Source organism: Pseudophryne corroboree, chromosome 4, assembly GCF_028390025.1.
Source record: "Pseudophryne corroboree isolate aPseCor3 chromosome 4, aPseCor3.hap2, whole genome shotgun sequence".
Classification (NCBI taxonomy): Eukaryota; Metazoa; Chordata; class Amphibia; order Anura; family Myobatrachidae; genus Pseudophryne; species Pseudophryne corroboree.
This window is the reverse complement of record NC_086447.1, coordinates 603,716,336-603,742,267: the sequence shown is the minus strand read 5'-3', so window position 1 is coordinate 603,742,267 and position 25,932 is coordinate 603,716,336. Positions and strand designations below refer to the sequence as shown.

Here is a 25,932-nt window from a genome sequence, read left to right as displayed (position 1 = left end):
TGTCCAATTAAACCATGGTTGTTCACCCCTCCCTTCCCCCAGCCTATGTAAAGTTCGGTTACCCAGGATACTCAGGCGCCTTAAGTATGGGATGCTCCAACAAGCAGCGGCCTCGAAAACGGGGAAGTCACCCCCACAGAGGTAAACAAAAAACAAATGTAGAGGCTGCGCTATTCCAAAGATGTGCCAACAATAATATAAATGTATCTATATTACTTTTTAATATTAAAATATCTAAAATAGCATGGTGATCACACCATGGACATGCAACATGAAATGTAATGAAAAATTAAAAAAACATGTAATTTTAAACTGTATGTATTGGTTAGGCTACCCAAGTGGACAAGAATTGAAAATGATTGAAGAGTGGAAAGTCCGTTCCTATATGATCCCCCAAAAGGAATATAGTGTCCAGTTCAAGCAGTTAAGGAGATAAGCAATGTCCGATTTAGTAATGGGTCTGTCCCTGCTGTGGTCTATGGGCATCGTCACCTGTAGCTGTCGGAACTGCCAGCGCATATCGGCCTGCTATCTTTTAGATAGCAGTGCCGATATGGACAGGGGCACATAGCCATTATACAGAGAAGCGGTATAGCGCACGTTATATACTGCTTCTCCCTCATGGTGCCTGTTCATACTGCACCAACCTGAAAGTATGTTTATTGTGTTCTCTAGGGTTTTTTTTTCCTCTGTGTGCTGTAATACAAAAACCTTTGTGAAATGTCCTATTTTTTGGCTTGTTTGTTTTTTTATTTCTGTAATGGGAGTCCTGCTGGAGAAAAGTGGTATATAAATAAAATTATTATTATCATCATCCACAATGCACAAAAATGCAAAAAAGGCAGGTACACACTAGACGATTTGGAACCAATAAAGATAAAGATTTCCCTTGAAATTTCCCCAGCTGCAGAATGAAAGATAAAGAGCATACACACTGAACGAATAGTGAACAATATCGTTCAGTGATCTTACCCCTCCCCATCCCTGAACACGCAGTCATGAAAGATATAGTCTAAATTGGACGGCATGCTCAGTAAAGATAAACAATAACGACACACACTTGACGCTATGCATGATAATATATTTTTCGTGCATATCGTCCACTTAAATTTACTAGTGTGTGTCATAGGCGTGCGCAGCATATTTTATTAGGGGGTGCACCCTGATGGCATTCGCTGCAATTACACTGCTCCTCCTCAGCCTGGTCTGCCCCCCCCGCCCCATTTCTATGATGTTGTGATCATTTGAGTATGTAGTCATAATGTAAACAATGCTCTTGTTGGCACCATATTGTCAACCCTGTTGAATTGCTAGTTCTTGGCAGCCTAATACCCTTTCTCACCTACCTTCAAAAACCTGGGTTTTTGCACATGACAGCGCATCAACCCGGGTTTTTGCTCAGTGGAAACCGCTCCATCCGGCTCCAGTGATCCAGCAATCCACCCAGGAAGCTTGCAAGGTTGGACCGGGAAGGGGCATGAAGTTATATGACCGGCGGTCTCCTCACAACACCTCTCACTACATCACGCCCCCTCACAATCCCGATGGCCAGCATGCTGACCAACAGGGACTATTCCCACTCGTGGGTGTCCACGACACCCATAGAGTGGGAAAAGAACCCGTAGCGACAGCAAGCGATGATTGTTGCATTCGCTCCCCGGTACTCCGCTGCCGGGATATCGGCATGGGTACGCTGACCGCCGGTAACGCATACCACACCCCAGGAAAGGAGCAGTGCAAACAGGTAACCTGGGTCATTTGCAGTGGGAACGTGGGTAAGTCCTGGGTCTGACTCTGCTTCGTATCGTGTTCCAAATCCCTGGTCAGACACGGGACGTTAGTGGGAAAGGGGTACAACTGTAAACAAACTTCTTTAACAGTATGTTTATATAGACTACCTACAATGTTAAAATGGTGTAATTATCATTTTAATGGGGTCAATATCATGGTGCCAACACCATGATATATTGAATATTGTCTACAATATTCTTGTTGACATAGCATACTACACCCTTCAATTATAACAGACTATGTTTTACATACCAGATACTCAGGGCAGTAATTAACAGGCCATAATTACGGTTATGTAGGTAAGTGTTGATTTAGTCTTGAAGTACAGTCACATCATAAGGTCTAATAGTACTTTCCCATGGGAGTGGAGATGGCCTTATTCCCTACTAGTGTGAACTCCATCAGGGCACCTTTGTAAGAGAACACAGGTGCTTTCCCAACATTTAAATCCCATAATAATAATAATAATAATAATAATAATAATAAAACAAAACAGGGTTCAGGATGAGATACCGATGGCGGTCAGAATACAGACAGTGGCATCCTGACCATCAGGATTCCTGACAGGCCCTCTAAAAGTACCCTAACCCTCTCAGGTGGTGCCTAACCCTCCCTTCACCGCTGCCTAAACCTAACCCTCCTTGTTTTGTGCCTAACCCCAACCTCCCCTTGTAAATGCCTAAACCTAACTCTCCATCCCCTGTACCTAACCCTAACCTTCTCATCCCTGCACCCTAACCCCCTTCTAATGCCTAAACCTAACCTCCTTTGGACCTCAAGAAAAGGATTTAACAGGTAGGAACCAAAAGTCCTATATTCTCTAGCATCCATGGGCGGACAATGCAGACCATGGGACATTCCAAAATTAGGGCATTTCCACCCTAAAGGGGGAAATGCCCCTGTGCTGAGCTGAGGACCCATTATCCAAAACTAGCATTACTAGAGGCAAAGGTGTCAAATAAGTATAAACGAATAAAGGTATGAGTAGATGACCATGTGGCCGCACGGCAGAGTTGATACACAGAAGCCGAGCCGCCCAGGAAGACTCCACCGACCTAGTTGAATGGGCATGAACCAGAGCTGGCCTGTTACTCACAACATCTGTTGGTGAAATAAACTAGCCAGGTACGAAGGACTGCCTGATCCAGTTGAAATCAGGATTTTGGTACTTACCGATAAATCCCTTTCTCCGATTCCACAGGGGCCACTGGATTGTAGTTACAATGGGGAGATAGTAGGTGGTATTGGTAGCTGGCACTTTAAAAATTCTCACACTGTGGCTAGCTCCTCCCCTACTATCTCCCCTCCAAGCCAGTCTACGTTAAACTGTGCCCGAGGAGAGCTGTAATAAACAAACCGTAAGGTAGAGGAGGTTAGCGACGCCCTGTAAACCAGGCGAACACAAACTAAACCTGGAACAGAACCTGACAAAAACCAGGCTAGCCTGAACCCAACAAGCAGTCATATGGTGATCTGCAATCGTTAATCAAACAAAAATCAGGAGAAACAGCGCTGGGCGGGCGTCCAGTGGCCCCTGTGGAATCGGAGAAAGGGATTTATCGGTAAGTACCAAAATCCTGATTTCTCCTTCATCCACTAGGGGCCACTGGAGTGTAGTTACAATGGGGACGTCCCAGAGCTCCCAAAAAACGGGTGGGAAAGCGCTGAGAGTCCTGTAAAAACTGCTCGGCCAAACAGTGATGCAGAGGCCGTAAAAGTGTCAAACTTGTAGAATTTGACAAAACAAATGTCGGTTTGACCAAGTAGCCGCCCGACAAAATATTCATGGAGACCCCGCGGGCGGCTGCCCACGAAGGTCTTACAATGCGCGTAAAGCGCGCTGAAATGGAAAACGGAGGCTCCCTAGTAACCGCCAAGAAGACTGTCTGATGATCAGATGTATCCAACTGTCCAGCATATGCTGGGACCCCGGCTATTTAGTACGGGAGCATCGTCCAGAGCAAAGAAGAAAAAAACACTTCATCGAATAGCCTGAGACCTCTGTAGAGAGAGTTGACGAGCCCTGACAACATTCAGAGAGGATTGAAAACCACTAGTGTCAGATTTATATGAAAAATGGACATCCCCTCTGGAAGAAACGACCGCTGAGGCCGAAGCATAGCCAGGGTAGTTGCCAGTAGAGTACTCCCTGAACAAGAGGCCGAACTTACGGCCGCTATGCTAATATCATTTGGAAGAAAAGCGAAAAAGGCAGAGACCTAAAATTCCGGTCAGTGTGGTTTGAAGCGCAGCGGAGCAAAAAAAAAAACCTCCCAGAGAAACCAAAGATGAATGGTAACTGGAAGAAGGGGGAAAAACCCCTTTTATCTTCATTATGTCCCATAAAGTTTTCCCAAAGTGGCAAAAGCGAGAAGAGGTAACAGATTTCTGAAATCGGGGCCCAGTAGGCCTAACCGAACTAGGGAACTCCTCCCTTCTGAGGTCTCGTGAACAGTCACACGGGTAACCGAAACCAGTGTAAAATTGAACAAGGAGAAAAAAGGAGCCTGTTGAAGTAGACAGTCCAGTCGAGGTAGGAGCCAAGGCTCCTCTACTGACAACAGGCGTATCTGTATCTTCAAGTCATGCGTGGCCCAACCAGCGCCACCGAGAGGACTAGCACGCATAATCCCCTCCTGTGTTACTGAACATGAAGTAGAAATAGAAAAGGAGGCAGGATAGAATAACCAGAAAACTCCCCGGAGCCCTGAGGGCCTCCACGGCTACTGCCGTCCAAGAGTAATAGAGTTATTCTGTTATCTTCCTAAACTCTGTGGGAGCGGAAGAGAGAAGAGTAAAGGACTTACAGTGAAAATGAGAATCCTGTTAAGGGGGAATCTGAGAAAAGCCTGTCCAACGGAAATCAGTAAACAGGCATCTCTGAAGACAAGGGACACGTAAAACTCCCTTTCTTGTTTAAACTAGCAATCACAGACTAAAAGGATTGTAAGGCCAGAATAGGCCTGTCCGAGCCACTTGGCTTCGGAACGTGAAAAGAAAACAAAGGCCTGAGAACTGTCCTAATTCAAATGATATGTGAAAAACAGGGATCAACACCCTTTGCGGTTAGAAACCTATGGAGCGCAGCCTGCAGTATGACTCTCTTGTCATCGTAAATCAGCCGACCCATGCCGAGGGACTCCTGAGACGGTTGTAACCGCCCAAGCCTTCTCCCATCGACCTGCGCCTACCCTGGGACCCTGCAGGTGGTAGAAAAGTCTGTGTAATGGGTGTATAGGATGACATAAAATCAGACTGGACCGAGGATGTTGAACCTCTGCTTCAGCCTTTTTACCCTGAGAACCCCTGGGGACGAAGATATCACCCGTGTGGAGTCAAAAGCCTGAAAGGGCACGGAAAAATCTAAAGGGAAGACCAGTAAAGGTCTGTCTTGGAGCTGGGGCAGTAGTAGGAGAAATCAAAGTGGACCTACCTCCATTGGTTCAAGAAATCCTGCAGAAAGTTCCTTCCCCAGAACCATCTGCCCCGTAGGATTTCATGTTTACTTGTCACTGTCGCAGCCCCAGAGGTCGTCGGGTTAAGACAGCCCAAGCGAAGATGCAGGGTCCGAGTCTGTAGACATGGAGACCTCCAAGGAACATAAAGCAGAATCGTGATTCTGACCTGTATCAAAGTATCAATTGATCCTGATGCGAAGCATCCTGTAACCTAGAGGACAATTGTTCCCCAACCTACCTGCTCCGGACACGGTAGAACCATGCTGCCGCATATGTCGATGGATCCCTGAGCAAGGTTGCCTCAGGAAAACGGCGGCTTGATGGACCGGCGATACACCGAGGTGTATACCCTAGAGAGGTTCTGATACCATCTCCTGCCATCTGCGGGGAAAAGATAGGAAAACAAACCTTCGCTGTCATTTTTGTCAATGGCGTGGAACCCTGATGGACTTGACGTGTCCTCCTCCTTTACCTGCAGTATCAGATGAACTGCTGTATTATGTACCTGTATATTCTGAGACACTGGTTCAGATCCACAGAAAACAGACATCAGTAATGCATGGAATGTTAGCAAAGTTTCTTTTTGGAAAGGTGTGTTTGGTCCCGCTGTGATTTGATCCTGTGACCTTGGAAACCAAAGTCCAAGGGCTTACCTGATGAGCTATTGTCTGGTTAATAGTGACATTACCTGCATCATTGATCAAACAGGGGTGTGCAGGTGCGTGGAGGGCGAAGCAGATGGCTCCGCCGCATACTTCACACCTCAGAGGGAATTCTTCGACTATCCCAGGAGAGACAAACGAAAGGAGAAAAGGTGGGTTAAATAAACAGAGCCCTACGTAAGGTCTGCACTATAATGTGTAGTGACCGATACGATTAAAATAAACTTTCTGGAGCAGCGGAGACCTGAACCAGTAACGCTGCGCTGTGGGACAGGAGTCTTAGCCCTAGGCTATAGGAGTTCTCCTTAAAGTTTTGTTTGGATTCAAACCCCTGTTCAGATACCCGCTACTAGCGTACTGAGCCGCAGCGCTATCTGTCTGATGCCTTACACGCATTCCACAATTACAAATAGCATTAGTAACTAGTGACACCAAGGAATAATAAAGGGAAGGCAACACCCCGCCCTGTATTTAGTGCACCGCTAATTAAGGTGCACCAGATGTTTCTCGGAGGTTCCGCTGGCTTTTCAAAATGGTGACCAGCCTGTGAGAAAGATGGGGGAAAATGTTATGTGCAAGATGTTATTAGAAAACATTGCGGAAGTTTTGTTTTATCCCCTATATCTGGTATTTTATGGATATATCTATATACATACCTACACGCACTTAAATATATATATCTATATATATACATGCACAAACATAACTATATATGTATATATACACACACACACACCGTAGGTAAATAAATACTGCACAGTAGATTCTTTTAATTATTATTGAGCTGAGTCCCAGCTACTGTAATAGAGCAGGTTCCCTGATTTGCAAGTAGGGAAATGCTGGGTAGAGGACTCTACTGCAGGAGGAATGTATCTATATTTCAGCAGCCTGAAGTATCGAAAAGTTACAAATCCCAGAGACAGGGTCTGTTGCCTAGCGACGGGGAGACCTGGGAGCCCGCTGAGTAAAGCGGGTTATCTGTTAATATACCTGGGACTTTATTTGTATTTGTCTCTGAGTATGCAAGATTAGCCCACTGGGCTATAGGAGACACTGCAAATATGAAGCCAGGTCTGTGCAGGGAGGAAATGGCCGCCAGAGTGAAACTCCTCTGGGCTATGCGATAAAATCTATATAGTGGATAACTGGATTAGTGCTGAGCCACTCTGACTATATCACATTCTCCCCAGCACCATGTGCATTAAACTCACATAAATGCCTATTACACTATAACAGTGGCCGGGGAGCGGAGAATGCTGAGCCCGCTGTACAGAGCGGGAGTTAGCTCCGCCCCCCGGCTATGGCGCCTTATTGCAAAACTAAGCGGGAAGCGAGCTGTACCCTCCGCTGGGCCTGCGAGTCACCGCCGGGGAGCGGGGAGCGCTGAGCCCGCTATACAGCGCTAGTAGAGCCCTGTATCTAGTCAGGGTTGTATAAACACATACTCAGCCTCCCCCAATCATCCTGTCTGTTTCTCCATAAGGAGGACAGGTAAGGATACAATAAAGTACATTACAGCCCCAGAGAGCCCTTCTGGAGTGGGTTGTACAACAATAAACAGTGCATTGCTCTAAAAACATACATAGCCACCACAAATAAAGTACACTTCACTCACCACTGTGTTCTTGGTGGATCGGCCCCGACACACGCCGCACGCAGCGGCGTCCGGCCGGAATCTTCTGTGGTGGAGTGGTCCCGACACACGCCGCACGCAGCGGTGTCCGACCATTTTTGATACTCACCGCTGCCATGCTGCCGGAATCTTCTGCTGGATGGAGTGGCCGCGACACGCGCCGCACGCAGCGGTGTCCGCCAACTCAGGAGAGCTCAGTGTCTCCCTCAGCCGGGGCCCATCCCTAGCCGCACGCAGCTGCGATGGGACCACGCCGGCAGCTCCCACGGTGCAGACTGGCAGTGGCAGAGCTGCCAGTCTGTGAGTGTGTGTAAGAAAAATAAAATAATAAAGAAAAAAGAAGAAAATTCTTCAGCTAAACCCAAGTGAACCAGCTACCTCGGGCACTTAACTAAGACTGGCTTGGAGGGGAGATAGTAGGGGAGGAGCTAGCCACAGTGTGAGAATTTTTAAAGTGCCAGCTACCAATACCACCTACTATCTCCCCATTGTAACTACACTCCAGTGGCCCCTAGTGGATGAAGGAGAAAGAAGAGGAAAGGGGAATTGTGAACTGTGAGACAAAGCACTCAAATCCGCACACGGTGAGCAGAGACAATCGCCAGCAAGAAAATGGTTTTCCATGTAAGCGAGCGAAGGTCCACAGAGTCCAAGTGCTCAAACGGGTGAGACTAAAAAGACTCCAGGACTAACAGCAAATCCCACGGAGCCACTAGGGGAAGAAAGGGTGACTGAAGATGAAGGACCCCCTAAATAAAAGTTTGAATGGCAGTAAGAGGGCAAGTCTGCATTGAAAAGGACTGATACCTCAACCTTCAGAGAAGAGAGACAAAGGTCTATATCCAAAACCAACTTGTAAGAATGACAATACCCAGGATAAACGAAATGTCGATGGCGGGGTATTGCGGACCGAACACCAGTCGAAACAGGCCCACCACATTGATAATAAATCCTCCCTGATGAGGGTTTTCTAGCCAAGAGCTTTGCACAAACCACCACGTCAGAAAACCCCTTAAGCTTTCAAAGAGGGCTGTTTCAATAGCCACCATGTCAAAGATAGACACGAGATGTCTGAATGGAGTCAAGAAGGCCTGAGACGGAAGATCCGGCCTGAAAGGAAGACGCCAAGGAGCCACGAGAGACAAAAATCATCAGCATACCAGGCTTGGTGCAGTCTGCATGGAGCTACCAGGATGGCTGCCCCTCCCTCCAACTTCAGCTTGCAGAAAAGCATTGATACTGGAAGGAAGCTGTAAATGAGTGTATTATTCTGTGTTCACAGATAACTGTAAAACATCCAGAACAGAGAGGGCATCTACCAAAAGAGCTCCTGGATTTTGAGTCTGGAAACAGTACCCAGAAAGCTTGTGATTGTGGCGGGAGGCCATCATGTCGATGTTGGGACGACCCCTGCAATTTACCAACATATTCAAAACGGGGGGCGAAAGAGACCATACACAGATGGCTTAGAAAGTCTGCCTCCCAGTTCTAGACCATCAGTATGTACTGTAAATTGTGGTGAGAAAGGTAAGTTAACGCTCTGCCCACAGCAGAATGCGACAAACTTCCTTCATGGCACCAGGACTGCAGGTACCTCCTTGGTTGTTGATAAAAGCAACCGCTTTGTCTGACTACCTTTATGGCACGGTCCTGAAGGAATGGTTTTGCTCATCCAAATAAGGGAGGAATGCAAATCTCCTAAAGTCAGAAAACGGCCAACATAACTTTTGTAAACACCCAACGGGGTGTTGACAAGCCAAAAGGGAAGCATGAAATCGGTAACACTCCTGCAAAGCGTAGATATCGTTGACAGTCCTCCTAAATGGAAACATGTCAGGGGTCAAGAGGCTCATTCCAACATGCCCAAAGTCCTTAATTTGATTCATCTGGTGTCTCATCCACCTTTCCACTGATTACAAAAAAGCTTTGGAAAGAATAAATTGTACTTTTTTGAGGTTGTTCTCGGTCATGTGGGATTGGGTCCTCTCGCTTTTCAAAGAATCATGGCACTTTATGCTTCCCCTTTGACTAGGGTTCGAGTCAATGGCACACTGTCAAAATCCATTGCTTTAAATAATGGTACTAGACCATGGTGACCTTTATCTCCATTGATTTTTGTCCTTTGCATAGAGGCCCTGGTGAGGGCAAACCCATCCATTGTCAGCAGTTAGGTTAGAGGTTAGGTTGCTAGTCACCATCTCCCACCCTGTAACCTTCCTACCACACTTCATGCTAGAATTTGAAAATGAAAAGTTTGGGAAATTGTAACATTTTAAGATAAACTTCTAGGGCCCTTAATATTTCCTCCACAGTCCGCGGTATTAGGTCTCCAACATGCCTTTCTGTTCGCCTGGCACTCCACCCATATTACACACGTGTGGTATGAGTTGCCGGCGGATACCGACCGTTGGCTTGCTGTCAGCGGGGCGAGCGCAAATGAGCCCCTTGTGGGCTTGCTGCGCTCGCCATGCTATCTATTCTCCCTCCAGGGGGGGTCAGTATGCCGGGATTCCGGCTCCGGTATACTGTGCGCCGGGATCCCAACAACTGGCATACTGAATACCACCCTTACATACCTAGGGATTAAGCTAACTAGGACTTGGTCACAAATATTCCATGCAAACTTCAATTCCCTTCTTACTGCCATTTTCTCAGATTATAATAACTGGCATCTGAAACAGCTTTCCTGACTAGGGAAAATAAATGTGGTCAAAATGCACACTTCCTAAACTGCTTTATGTCCTCCAGTACCTACCGACAGCTGTGCCAGAATACTGTTTCTGCTCCCTTTCCCTCCTGATTCCATGGTTTATTTGGTCCAGGTCTATCATGCCTGAAGCATATGGGCGGCCTCCAATTACCGGACATTAAAATATATTACCACGCAAGAAGTCATGACATAAAACAGTGGGTTGCACTAGAAGATTATTGTATGAATTCACACACTGAAATTGTGCTGAGGCTGCAAAACTCTATCCATAATGTTTCCTCATCCAACAATATCCCCTAATATCCACTACACGCTCTCTTTGGAAAGTTCTGAGACACTCCCCATTCATATTTTCTGCCTTTGGCCCTTTTACCTCCCTCTTGGCTAACTCTGAGTTCACACCAAGCATTAATCCAACAGGGATAGCACCGGGATACCGGCAGTCAGAATACCAAAAGCGGCATCAGGACGCTCAGGATCCCGACACCTACTAGGTAAGTATGCCCTCCATCCCCCCTAACCCTCCTTACCGACAGTCAGACCCTAACCACCATGCCCCTTCCGCTGAAGCCTAACACTCCCCAGTGCTGCCTGGGTCTAACCCCCCCCCCCCCCCCCCCTCTTCGGCAGCCGGTGTCTGTATTCCGAGCAGTGTCGGGATTCAGACTGCAGGGATCCTGACCGGATCCCATCCTACACGCTTTCCTGGTTGGACAACTGCAGGTCTCTTCAGAGTTGGTCAGTTGGTGACTGATTCCAGTATTAACAATTTTCAGATATTACAAACAAATGGGATATCCCACACTCAGATTTTTGGATGTTCCTACAAGTTTGACAATTATCTAATTACAGCCAATAGGGCAGCCCTGGCTGGAAGGGAGCTTACATTGGAGCAGATTTATTAAGCCTGGTGAAGTGATAAAGCAGAAGGTGATAAAGCACCAACCAGTCAGCTCCTAACTGTCATTTTTCAAACCCTTCCTGTGACATGGAAGTTAGAAGCTGATTGGCTTGTACTTTATCACCTGCCACTTTATCACTTCACCAGGCTTAATAAATCTACCCCATTGTTTGAGAAACTGTGTGTCTCGCATCAATCACACAACATCTGTGCTTTACAAACTTTTACTAGTTAACCAAACTAGCTCAATTCCAAGATGTGCCAAGGCTTGGGAAAAAGACATGGGCATCTCTTTATCTGACCACAAATGGAGGAATATTTTTCTCAAGACCTACTCTAGCTCTATTTGTACTACTGTGAAGGAGACACAATACAAGATACTGATGCGATGGTGCAGACACCCTTCCTTGCTCCACTTCTGGCTCCTGTTGGAGGTGTTACTTGGCCTTGGGTACTCTATGTCATATATGTGGGATTGCCTCCGCTTATCCAACTTTTCGGCTGATGTTATAACCATTTACCGGCAAATTTTAGGAACCAGCGTACCCACAGACTCCGCCTTCCTGTAGTTACTCTTCTTTGCTGGTGACAAAGTACAGGAAAAAGTTACTCTGCCAGTAATGCAGTATGCTCAGTTATCCCGGTACTCTGGAACTAACCTAAACTCCCCATACGTAAATATTGATTCCACAAAATCGTTCATTTTACGTCAGTAAAAGATAACTTAATATCCTCAACAGATAAACCTTATGATTTCACGAGAGCACCTGGTTCCCCAGGCTGAAATATAAAAGACCTCGGTTGCATATAAGACCTACATGTCCGCAATCCCACCAGACAAGTAATCAGAGTCTTCTTTCGAATTTATAGATCCCTTTTCCCTTATAATTACTGCTCAGGGGATCTATTTCTTGACAGTAGATCCATCCCCTCACCCTATCCCACAACACAACCCTCTTTCATCCTTCCTTCTTGTTCTTCTTGTGTTTATATTTATTTCTTATTTTTTCCTATACGGGTTCTTTAAACTATAGCGTGTATGTGATGTATCTCATTGACCAGTCTTTCATTTCTTTGCTGATTGTTCACGGCTTTGTACCTTTAGTCTAATGACAGTAAAAATGTTTGCAATCATTGTATACATTAAAAAATTTCAATAAAAACAGAATTTAAAAAAAATATAAAAATACCAGTGTCTATTAATTATAAACATGTAGGATAAAAAGAAAATAGAGTTATGGTAGACTTACTATTGTTAACTTTCTGCGAGGTACATTGGTTCCACAGGAAAACATTGGGGTGTAGAGTGGATCTTGATCCAGAGGCACCAACAGGCTAAAGTTTTAGACTGCCCCAGGATGCATTGGGACCTCCTCTATAAACCCCGGCTCCAGGCACTGCGAGTTCAGTTTTGTTAATCAGTCCAATGCAGGAGCAGGCAAGAGAGAAGGTAGATGTTAGTCACATAGTACCACATTCTCACGACAGGAGAAGGTACCAGCGGCTAATGCCATACAAACCCAAAGAAGCCAGGTGCATCAGGGTGGGTGCCCTGTGGAACCAAAGTAACTCGCAGAAAGTGAGTTAACAATGGTAAGTCTACCATAACGCTCCTTTTCTGCAGCAGGATACATTGGTTTCCCCAGGAAAACATTGGGGATGTCCTAAAGCAGTTCCTCAAGGGAGGGGACGCGCCTTAGCGGGTATGAGAACCCGGCGTCCAAAGGCCTGGGAGGCGGAAGTATCAAAGGCATAAAACCTAATGAACGTGTTCACTGAGGACCACATAGCCGCCTTGCACAATTGTTTTGCGGACGCACCACGGCGAGCCGCCCAAGAATGTCCAACAGACCGAGTAGCCTGCGCATAGGGCTTGTGCAATCACCATTCTAATCCATCTGGCCAAGGTTTGCTTATTCGCAGGCCAGCCATGTCTGGGACTGAGGTACCGGCAACAACACTCCGGTACTCAGAAGGGAACTGACAATCATTTGCAAAACTTGCGCCTTTAACGGATCCGAATGTAGAACCGTGGTGCAAAACTGGTGAGGGGGACGTTTCATGAAAGCGTACCCGTGAGAGACAACTTCCAGTGCCCATGCGTCTGAAGTGGTCTTTAACCAGACCTGGGTGAACTGCAGAAGTCGGCCCCCCACCCTGGGGTCCCCCAGGGGGATGCCTGTCCCGTCATGCAGCAGGCTTGTCTCTAGAAGCAGGTAGATGGGCTACACGGGATTGTTTGGCCTTGGGCTTAGTGGTTTTGGGAGCACGAGATTGTCTCGGGTATGCCTGACCTTTTGCTTTCCCTTGAGGCTGAAAGGAACGAAAGGTGGTACCTTTTGCCTTCTGTGCAGAAGGATAAGTATTTGGAAGGAAGGCAGTTTTATCAGCTGCTAACTCAGACACAATTTTATTCGGGTCTTCACTAAACAAAATGTCCCCATTGAAGGGGAGTACCTCCAAGGTCTTTCTGGAGTCTAGATCCACCTTCCATGACCTCAACCACAGAATACAGCGGGCCAGGACAGACGTAGTCGACGCCTTGGCCGCCAGCACACCCACCTCAGAGGACGCCTCCTGAATGTAACAGGTGGTGGTGGTAATGTGAGACAGGTATTGTCTGGCACTGTCAGATATATCCTCAGGCAGCTCTTCCTCTAATGCCTGTAACCGTGCTTCAATACCTTTTGCTGCCCAGGAGGCAGCAATAATGGGTCTACGCACAGCTCCTGTAAGGGAGTAAACAGATTTCAGGCATCCCTCCACACGCTTATTTGTCGGTTCCGTCAGTGAAGTGATAGTGGTGACAGGCAGAGTTGATGACACCACAAGTCAGGTGATGTGGGAATTCACTGGTGGTGAATTTTCCCACTTGCTACATAACTCTGCAGGGAAAGGATAGCGATCCAAGGCCCGTTTATGCAGAAGGAATTTCTTCCCTGGAGTAGACCAGGTTTCCCTTCTGATGTCCACTGAATGGTAAGAATGGGGTAACATAGTTTTAACCACCTTCTACCGTTTAAATATATCAGTTTTTTTTGCCACAGTAGTGGAATCCTTATCATCAGAGATTTGTAGGATTTGTTCAATAGTCACCACTAAGTCAGGGACATCAATCTACAACGGAGAATCCTCATCAGTAACACCAGATTCAGTGTCTGACAGGAACATATGCTCCCCCTCCTCTTCAGATGAAACATCAGAGATGTAGGTGGACTGTGAGGAAGAAGTGACCTGGAGTGAATTTCTGTCTAACCAAAGACTGATTTAATTGCTGCAGCTGGTTAGATAAATTTTCCACCCAAAACAGATTAACCATAGGGACATGCTGTAGTGGCACAGGTGGTCCCATACGGGGGGTAAGGCGTTCTACCAGAGTACCCAGTAGGTTTGTGAACGCAGTCCAGGGTGGCTCCTGAGTAGACCCAGGAGCTGCGGACTGGAAAGGAGGTGCATGACACATAGTACAACACTTCCCCCTCTGGTAAATCCTTGGAGCATGCGCTGCATGATGCAGGAGCTTCCACTGAGTTACTGCCCTTTCTGTTAGACATTATGGTACAAATGCAACAACAGAGTGACTTAGGGGGTTCTGCCGAGTTTTGACCTGATCGCAGCGTTGCAAAAAATAGCTAGTGTGCGATCAGGTCGGAATGACCCCCTTAGTACGATAAAGCCAGGCAAAGTACAATACCTGCAAATAAATCCAGTATAATGGGACTGAGTACACAGTATAAGGAGATTTATGATAAGAACTTACCTTTGTTAGATCTCATTCTGCGAGGTACACTGGATTCCACAGGGAATAACATCGGGGTGTTGAGTAGGATCTTGATCCGAGGCACCAACAGGCTAAAAGCTTTGACTGTTCCCAAGATGCATAGCGCCGTTTCCTCTATAACCCCGCCTCCGTGCACAGGAGCTCAGTTTTGTTAACCAGTCCAATGTAGTTGCAGGTAGATAAGAGACGACAACAGTTAGTAGCCATACAGAACCACATTCTCACGACAGGAGAAGGTACCAGCGGCTAATGCCATACTAACCCAAAGAAGCTAAGTGCGTCAGGGTGGGCGCCCTATGGATCTCAGTGTACCTCGCAGAAGGAGATTTAACAAAGGCAAGTTCTTACCATAAATCTCCTTTTCTGCAGTGGGGGACACTGTATTCCACAGGCAATAACATCGGGGATTTCCTAAAGCAGTTCCTTATGGGAGGGGACGCACTGTAGCGGGCACAAGAACCCGGCGTCCAAAGGAAGCATCCTGGGAGGCGGAAGTATCGAAGGCATAGAACCTAATGAAAGTGTTCACTGAGGACCACGTAGGCGCCTTGCACAATTGTTCAAGGGTCGCACCACAGCGGGCCGCCCAAGAAGGTCCAACAGACAGAGTAGAATGGGCTTTAATGGTATCAGGAGCTGAAAGGCCAGCCTGTACATAAGCATGTGCAATCACCATTGTAATCCATCTGGCCAAGATCTGCTTATTAGCAGGCCAGCCACGTTTATGAAAACCAAAAAGGAACAAACAAAGTCAGATTTCCGAACCGACTCCGATCTTTTCACATATATACGGAGAGCCCGTACCACATCCAAAGACTTCACTTTGGATGACAAACCTGGAGAGGTAAACGCCGGAACCACAATTTCTTGGTTAAGGTGGATACCACCTTAGGCAGATAACCAGTGTAAAATCAGGTAAGGTGACCAACAGGATAAGGCACCTAAATCCGAAACACGTCTAGCAGAGGCAATAGCCAGCAAAAACAAGACCTTAAGAGTAAGCCATTTATGGTCCACCGACACTACGTGTTCAAAAGGAGCCTCTTGTAAGCTCGACCTCACCTAAAGAAGGTGTTGGACGGCTTGGCCTTTTTAGGCTTGTTAGATTGAAAGGACTGTGATGCTGATGAAGAGAAGGATTTCTTCAGAGCAGGTGCAGCTGAGGGAAGGAACGGAGACTTACCCGCTGTAGCCGTGGATATCCACGCATCCAAAGCTTCCCCAAAGAGAGCCTGAACTGTGTAGGGTAGGGACTCCACACTTCTCCTGGACTCCACGTCGGCCGACCACTGGCGCAGCCACAGTCCCCGACGAGCTGAAACAGACATGGAAGAGATCCCCGCAGCCATGGAACCCAGGTCTTTCATGGATGCTACCATAAAACCTACTGAATCGTGAATGTATCCAAATCCTCAAGTAAGGTACCTGACCATTTTACTATAGCTTTTGCAATCCATGCACTAGCAATAGTGGGACGTAATATGGCCACCGAAGCGTATTATCAATTTTTCGATCAGCTGGCTCCTTTAAGGCAGTAGATCCCAAAACAGGTAAAACCACCTTTTTGAGAGTCTGGACACAGATGTGTCAACATTTGGCGGGCTTTCCCATTTTTTTCCTATCCTCCTCAGGGAAAGGAAACGCCATCTGGACCCTTTTAGGGATCTGGATTTTTTTCTCAGGGTTTTCCCATGCTTTCTCAAATATAGCATTTAACTCCTTTGACACAGGAAAGGTTAGTGAGGCTTTCCAATTTTCAGTAAAAAAAGCCTCCTCAACCTGCTCAGGTGAGGTATCATTAATATTCAACACATCCCCGATAGCCTCTATCATCAATTGCACCCCCTTTGAAAGAGAGGAAGACGACCGCAACACATCCCCAGTACAGTCTGTGGTATCAGAATCGGTATCTGTGTCATCTTGCAAGACATGAACATGCGCACGTTTGTGGGGGAATATAGCGGAGCGTCCTGAGGTACCAGAATCGGGCCATACTGCCACAGAGTTCTGTAATACCTGGGTTGCGGATTAATTACTTGCAACCCTATCTGAAATCTGAGAAATCCAAGATTTGATAGAGGAAAACCACTCAGGTTCCATTGCTGGAATCTGTACTAAACCAGTGCTATCCTGATTACATGGAATGAGATCATCCTGGGAGGACATATCCTCCGCAGCATATGACACAGTGTCCCTGGACATAGCTAAAGGAGACCACAAAACACGCCACACACACACACACACACACACACGGGAGGGCAGACAGAGTTTCACCCCCAAGAATGGCAAGAGAGACACAGAGATTGGAGCCAACCCCCACACACAGCGCTTGTAACCAAAGGGAGACCCCTTGTCAGCGCTGACTGTGCACCTTAATAGGATACACAGTCGTATTGCAGCCTACCCCTTCTACAACCCCCTGGTACCGTGAGAGATACCTGAAGTTGCTGTGGAGGGACCTTCTTTCTCCTGATCAGCACTGCAGGCAGGAAAATGGCGCTGAACACTGCTGGGTCTGCTCTGAGGAGAAGCTCCGTCCCCAAAATGGCGCTGTCTTCCCGCTCTTCATCGGATTATACTGGCCGGAGGATTGATGCTGGCTGAGATTCTGGGACCCCGACAGGCTTTGTGACCAGTGTAGTGTGTAAGCGCTGGCCCAGGGCGCCCCTCACCGCGCGGCACTATGTACCGCTGAGCCATCCCGGAGCGCAGTTAATACTGCGCTCATACCCTGCTGCCGCCATCTTCACACCGGCCCCCCGCTTGCTAGGGGGGTTGGTGTCTTACTCGCCACAATCTTCAGCTCTGTAGGGGGGAGGCGGCATGCTGCTGGGGTGAGTGATCCCCTGTGGCGGGGAGCGATCTATCCCCTCAGGAGCTCAGTGTCCTGTCAGCGGAGTAAGTGGCTCAGACCCCGCAGGGTGGACACTAAAATAACTTTTTACTAGAAAAGCTCTGGAGAGCTCCCCTAGCTGTGACCGGCTCCTCCGGGCACATTTTCTAAACTGAGTCTGGTAGGAGGGGCATAGAGGGAGGAGCCAGCCCACACACTCAAGCTCTTAAAGTGCCAATGGCTCCTGGTGGACCCATCTATACCCCATGGTACTAATGTGGACCCCAGCATCCTCTAGGATGCAAGAGAAAACCATTAGCAGATTGGATTATGTTGACATGCTCCCATTTTCAGTGGGCATGCTCAATTTTGGAAAACACCAGTATACTGCTGTCCCTATGTCCCTGCTGCCCCTCTCTCTGTCCCTATGTCCCTGGTGCCTCTTTATTCCTACATCCTTACTGCCTCTCTCTTTGTTCCTGCTGCGTTTCCCTACGTCCCCGCTGCAACTCTCTGTCCCTACGTCCCTGCTGCAACTCTCTGTCCCTACGTCCCTGCTGCAACTCTCTGTCCCTGCTGCAACTCTGTTTCTACGCACCTGCTGCCTTTTTCTTCCCCCAAGTCCCTGCTGCCTATCTCTGTACCTATTCTCTCTCTGTGTCCCTGCTGTCACTATTTGTGTCCCTTCCACGCTCTCTCTGGAGACCTGAGTTGGGGGCCCCTTAAAAATGTTGCTATGGGAACCACAAAGTTCTAATTAAAACCCATGGTGAGAGGTATCCGAAGAGGCAGGAGTTGTGTCCCTCTGACAGTAAGCAGTAAACTTAAAAAGATGGCTGCCCAGTGCGCTGAAGTAGGAGGAGAGAGGGAGCATTCGACAGGCAGCCTAGGCAGGTGGTGTGCCAAAGGGTTGGAGAGGAGAGAACTAGGGGAATTCTCAGCCCCCTGGTAGACAGAGACCTGTCCTTTTTAATACAGCGCCCCCGTTACAGATTTTGTTCCTGATGGTCTAGTGTGTGTGTGTGGAGACAACCTGGCAGACACTGTGCTTCCCTACTAGTTCAAATAAAAAAGTTGCCAGAATGCAGCCCCCCAAAAAAGTGCCCAGTCTCCATGGGCACCAAAGAAAAAAAACTGGTTGCTGGGGCTATAGGGGATGAGTAGCCTGTGCTGCAGTTGCTGTTTCAAACAAATTAACTCTTTGGTGTTCAGCCTCCTCGGCTCAACCAAAAAGGTCTCCAGTGTCCCCCATAGATGCAAGAGAAAATACACATTTTGAGGTCTCACGTGGCATTATTAAGACAAACCCAATCCTTTAAGTGCTTCTGTAAATATCTCTGAAATTATTTTTTCTTCTTCTCTAAAATCGATACAAACCCCAGGGGCAGCCATATCAATTGATGGCTGTACCCCTAGATTAGTAAATAAAATGTAACAATTACTCAACCAAAGAGTGGAAATTGCCAGTTATGACCTCACTGCGGTAGCTAACTCCAGCACACAGCCCATGACAATACTGCTAATAGGGGAAAACTATACCAAGTCCAACAACAATCTCAGGGATGTATTTGCTTGAAGACACTGTAGTTGGCATATTACATTAAGCTCTACTGGGAGAGAAAAACACTCTTTAGCTGTTAAAATACCTTAAAATTCTATGTACCGTATATACTCGAGTATAAGCCGACTTTTTCAGCACTTTTTTTTGTGCTGAAAAAGCCACCTCGGCTTATACTCGAGTCAGTGCAGGCAGAGGCAGAGCAGTGTGAAGGAGGGACATGGAGCGCACAGCGCGCGGCGCTCCTGTGTCCCTCCTGCATCTCCGGCGGCAGCAGCGGCGGTTCTATTACAGGAAATACCCGTTCGTGACCTCTGATCACGAACCGGCACTTCCTATAATAGACCCGCCGCGGCCGCCGAAGATGCAGGAGGGACACAGGAGAGCCGCGCACGCTGTGTGCTTCGTGTCCCTCCAGAAGACAGCGCGGGATCGACGGAGGGGTAAGTAACAGCACTGTGGGGCATACCTGGCACTTGGGGAGGGAACGTATCTGGCAGCACTGTGGGGGCATATCTGGCAGCACTGTGGGGGCATATCTGGCAGCACTGTGGGGGCATAACTGGCAGCACTGTGGGGGCATATCTGGCAGCACTGTGGGGGCATAACTGGCAGCACTGTGGGGGCATATCTGGCAGCACTGTGGGGGCATATCTGGCAGCACTGTGGGGGCATATCTGGCAGCACTGTGGGGGCATATCTGGCAGCACTGTGGGGGCATAACTGGCAGCACTGTGGGGGCATATCTGGCAGCACTGTGGGGGCATATCTGGCAGCACTGTGGGGGCATAACTGGCAGCACTGTGGGGGCATATCTGGCAGCACTGTGGGGGCATATCTGGCAGCACTGTGGGGGCATAACTGGCAGCACCGTGGGGGCATAACTGGCAGCACTGTGGGGGCATATCTGGCAGCACTGTGGGGGCATATCTGGCAGCACTGTGGGGGCATATCTGGCAGCACTGTGGGGGCATATCTGGCAGCACTGTGGGGGCATATCTGGCAGCACTGTGGGGGCATATCTGGCAGCACTGTGGGGGCATATCTGGCACTATGAGGGCATATCTGGCACTGAGGGCTGTGTACGGCTAGAGCTGCATTTCCCACCCTAGGCTTATACTCGAGTCAATAAGTTTTCCCAGGTTTTTGTGGTAGAATTAGGTGCCTCGGCTTATATTCGGGTCGACTTATACTCGAGTATATACGGTAAGTGAATATTGATATAGGACCATGCTAGCCTCCTAGCCAAATCCTAAGACATGCACTTCTTGTGATACCTTCCAGAAATCTGTGTTTCTATTGAAAAGGAATGGCATCAGTTATGGTTTCAACAAAAACAAAACGCACTTACCAAGAATTTCTTCAAACTCATCATCATCCACGTCTTCTAAACTCTCTTCATCATCATTACGCTTAAACTTCTGTTTATCAGTAGACACTTTTTTGAAGTATCTATTATTTTGATAAATCATGTATTAAAAGGTGAGGAAAACAAAATACATTATACTACAATACAATCTAGCTACATTACTGAGTAAAATGTAACTTATCTAAAAATCAATACATTACAGTGAATGCTGAAAGTATATATACACATTACAGGTTGAGTATCCCATATCCAAAATGCTTGGGACCAGAGGTATTTTGGATATGGGATTTATCCATATTTTGGAATAATTGCATACCATAACGAGATATCATAGCGATGGGACCTAAGTCTAAGCACAGAATGCATTAATATTACATATACACCTTATACACACAGCCTGAAGGTCATTTTAGCCAATATTTTTAATAACTTTGTGCATTAAACAAAGTATGTGTACATACACACAATTCATTTATGTTTCATATACACCTTATACACACAGCCTGAAGGACATTTAATACAATATTTGTAATAAACTTTGTGTATTAAAGAACGTTTGTGTACATTGAGCCATCACAAAACAAAGGTTTCACTATCCTAGTCTCACTCAAAAAATTCTGTATTTCGGAATATTTGGATATGGGATACTCAACCTGTATATATAGTGACTAATAATAGAGAAAGCTATTCATATACAAATAGACTCCTGTTTTAATAATTATATAGGGGAAAAAAAAAAGATAATTGATATCCTATTCAATCCCTTGGTGTTAATACACTTTTTTTTTTTATAAAGTAATTTTTATTCAGCAGTCTGGAGATTAAGGTACATACATTGCAGAGCATAATCATGTCTCAAGCATTACATCTATTCAAAATATGTCAAGTCGCGTTTTACACATATCTTACATCAAAAAAGTATCAATACATTTTCAGTATAGATGTATACTAGGATTTCCTAATGCTCTAACCTTCATGACTTACAAAATCCGCACCCATCTATATTAGTCCTCATTTATTTTTTATATTTAAACCCGTAATCTAAACTATAGAAAAATAACAAACAACCAAAGAAAAAGGCAAGGGAGGCAAATTAAGGAGTATTTTGATTCAGGGCTCCACTAGTCATACACGTGTGTGAGCATGTGGGCTCACAGGGCCCAACCGTCATCGTCTCAGTACACTTCAGTCATAGTAATTTATTGACATGCTTGCACTTTAGTGTCTACTATATTTGGGGAACAGGATGAGAGTGGGGGGAATCTAGCCATGGAGACCAAACTTTTTCAAACTTAGCTGATGCGTTTTGCTTCATGTAAACATATCTCTCCTTAATTATAGTGTCATTAATTAAGGCCTTAAGTGCAGATATTAACGGTCCTTTAGGGGCCATCCACACTCTTGCAATGCAAACCTTAGCCAAGGCACATACATTTAGAGCATAGAGACCCATTGAACCAGACTCAGGAGCAAGGCACCCCATTCCCAATATACAGAATTGTGGGGTAAGCAGTCCGCCAGGCACCCCCGTACTCTCCAGAATTGACCCGACCCCCGACCAGAACACCCCCAACCTCGGACAGTCCCACACTAAATGCCAGTATGTTCCCACCGCCCCCCCACACTTAGGACAGAGAGGAGATCTGCCTGTGCCAAACGTAGCCAGTCTAGCTGGAGTCATATAAGTTCTGTGTAAAATGAAGAATTGAATCTGTTGATATCTAAGGGACTTAGTAACCTTAGCAGGGTATTCTAAAGCGAGGACCCAATCCTCCTCATTTATTGGACCCAGATCCTCCTCCCACTTTCCACGGAGACGCGTCAAGGGGTCCGCATGGAGCTTGGTGAGAAGATATCCATACGCAAGTGAGACCATCTTAGCCTGACCCAAAGTGGTCACAAATGTCTTGATGGGAAATGGGAGGATTCGCGGGGGTGATTCAGCAAATTGGGTCTGGAGGGCATGACGAAGCTGGAGGTATCTGAAGAAGTAGGAATTGGGTAGGTCAAACTCATCCCTCAGCTGTTGAAAGGATTTTAATGTAGTATCTAGATAAAGTTGAGAGACAGAGATCACCGATCTAGGAGCCCACACCTCCCGCCCCTCAAGCGCATGCAATTCAGGGAGCCAGTCAGAGTACCACAGGGGAGTATCCGGGTCTAGGTCGTCATATCTCAGGAGGTCTCTCAGGGCCCTCCAAATCTTTAGGGCCTGAAAAATGATAGGGGGAAGAAACCTAGCTATGCTCCCACTCAGTAGCACCTGCATAGGAGAGAGGTAGGGAAAGTAACAACGGATAAACTCACAATGTAGAGAGTCGGTCTCAGAGTTTTGTGCCCATATAGTGATATGAGTCAGCTGAGCAGCGAAGTAATATATCTGAAAGTTAGGTAGAGCCAGGCCACCGTCAGATCTCTGTCTGGTAAGAGTATTTAACTGTATCCTAGGTCTTTTATTAGCCCAGATCAGTGAGGACAGAACGCTATTCAATTTTCTAAAGAATGTTGGATAGATATATACCGGGGATTGAAGAATAATATATAGGAGTTTAGGCAGTATAATCATTTTAATGAGATTAACCCTGCCAGAGACCGTTAGTGGAAGCTTACACCAAGTCTTAGATTTGCCCATGACCCACTGCATGGTCGGATCCAGATTCAGGGGGAGAAAATCAGAAGGGTCATTAGTTATTTGGATTCCAAGGTACTTAAACTGTACCGTCCAACACAGTGGTAGGGGGATTTTGGAAACAGTAGGAGGGGGGCCTATGACTGGCATAATGTATGATTTAGGCCAGTTAATTCTAAGGCCCGAGTGATCTCCAAATCTTTCTATCACACGCAGCAGGATGGGCATTGACCTGGTGTAATCCTGCAAAAACAGCAACATGTCATCGGCATAAAGAGCTATCCTATCCTCACGTGATCCTGTACATATTCCCACAATATCCGGGTGTGATCTAATCAAGCATGCTAGGGGCTCTATGGCCAAGGCAAACAGCGTAGGGGACAGGGGGCAACCCTGTCTAGTACCTCGGGTCAACTGAAAAGATGGGGATACATAACCGTTCACCAAGATCCTGGCACTCGGATGTTGATACAGTAGTTTAATCCATTTTATATAATTGGGTCCAAATCCCATACGAGCCAACACCTCCCACAAATAAGCCCACTCAATGCTGTCAAAGGCCTTGGCCGCGTCCAGCGAGACCACAGCCGAGTCAGAAGGGAGTCCGTGTGGGAGCTGTAAAATGGTATGCAATCTACGTAAATTAATAGACGTGGACTTTCCTGGCATGAAGCCAGTCTGATCCGGGTGAATGAGGGAGGTTATCACTGTGTTAAGCCGTATTGCCAGTATCTTTGCCAGGATCTTGGCGTCGGTGGGAATCAGGGATATCGGTCTATAGGAGTCCAGAGATTTGGGGTCTTTACCGGGTTTTGGGATCACTATTATAACTGCCTCTGACATGGAGGGGGGGAGATCGTTTCTGGCAAATATATCTAAATATAGGGCATGCAGCTTGGGGCCAAAAAAATCAATATGATTCTTATATACCTCGGAGGGAATTCCGTCGCATCCCGGAGCCTTGCCATTAGGGGACATACCAATGGCCGCAGTCACCTCCTCGAGCGTTAAAGGTGCCTCCAGCAACTCGCAGGCCTCAGAGGAGAGTGCAGGTAGCGGGACACCCCCCATGTAGCGTGAAAGATCAGAAGTAGAGCGCTGCAACTGAGAATTATAAACCTCAGAAAAGTAAGATCGGAATAACAGCGCAATGTCCGGTGTGGTGTCGACAAAGGAGCCATCCGCTCCGGACATCTGGGTGATCGTGGTCCCAGGGCGATCGTAATGTATAAGGCGGGCCAGAAGGCCCCCCGTCCTATCAGCCTGCATATATATATTAGTAGCTTTGAAAAGAAGGGAGCGAGAGTTTCTATCAGACAGGTGGGCCAACCAGACTGACTGAGCCACCAGCCATCGTGTCTTTGTCGCAGGGGCGTTGTCAGATAAATATTGGGACTCTAGGTCTCTAGCATCTTTTTCAAGGGCCTGTTCTCTCTCCCTAGAGGCCATTTTATGAGCCGCTATCCGTCCAATATATGAGCCTCTCAAGAACGCCTTAAACGAGTCCCAAACTACTGTACCCGGGGCAGACCCTATATTGTCGCCAAAGAACCCCTCCCATTGAGTCTCCAAGTCACCGCAGTCCCCCAGCTGGGTCAGCCAGGAGGGGTGCAATTTCCAATAGGAGTGCCCCCTCTGACTTTCCACAGCAAGAGTCATCATCAGAGGAGAGTGATCAGAGACCCCTCGAGCCTCGTAGTGGACGTCAATTATCCTAGGGACGAGGGTGGGGGACACCAGCATCAGGTCAATTCTGGAGAAGGAGCCATGAGTACTGGAGAAGCAGGAGAACTGACGAACCGCAGGATGACGAAGTCGCCATACATCTACCCATTGCAAACTATTTAAAAAATCCGCAAACTTGGTAGGACCACCTCCCGCCAGCGCAGCCGGTGGGGAGTGCCATCGGTCCATAGACAGATCCAGGACATTATTAAAATCCCCCAAGCATATCACTGGGGTATTAGGGGAGGGGGCTATGAAGGACGCAGCTTGTTGCAGCACATTGTATGAGAAAGGAGGGGGGACATACACTGCTAATATGTAATAGGGCTGGGAGTTCAGCTTGCACTCTATAAATACATATCTTCCATACGGGTCAGTTTTAATCGATATCAACTCGAATTGCACTGTCTTCTTAATCAAAACTGAGACCCCCCCTAGAAAAGGAGGAGTGGGAGGCATGATATGCCCAGCCCACCCAGGCCCGTCGTAAGGACAGTAACCTCTGTCCCTCCAAGTGGGTCTCACTGAGGCATGCAATATCCGGGTCATATTTCTTAATCATATTTAGTATCAAAGAGCGTTTGATGTTGTTATTCAGACCTCGAACATTCCATGCCAGAATTTTCAGATTAATCATGACCCCCTATAAACTCTATACACCTCCCGGATGGACCTCTCCCAAAATACATTTTGAGTATAAGCATTATCAATACCCATAAAACATGACGTATATGAGCCCTGCGTTGTAAGCCACAGCATCTAAATATGAAACATCCTTGCCTCCGTAAATACTTGAATAAGAAAAATAACAAACTAAAGAAAAAAATAAAACCCCAAAAATAGTAAAAGGAAACGCAACTAGCAGCTTCCCAAATAACCATT

At 46.9% G+C, this 25,932-nt stretch overlaps 1 protein-coding gene across 1 annotated transcript in view; it reads right to left on the bottom strand.

Annotated features, from left to right (window-relative positions):
- CEBPZ (CCAAT enhancer binding protein zeta) overlaps positions 1–25,932 on the bottom strand; it is a 118,317-nt gene that overhangs the window by 16,758 nt on the left and 75,627 nt on the right. Inside the window, exon 11 of the mRNA XM_063917575.1 lies at positions 20,679–20,779. Coding sequence (XP_063773645.1) covers positions 20,679–20,779 — 101 coding nt within the window. The remainder of the gene's footprint in view (positions 1–20,678; positions 20,780–25,932) is intronic.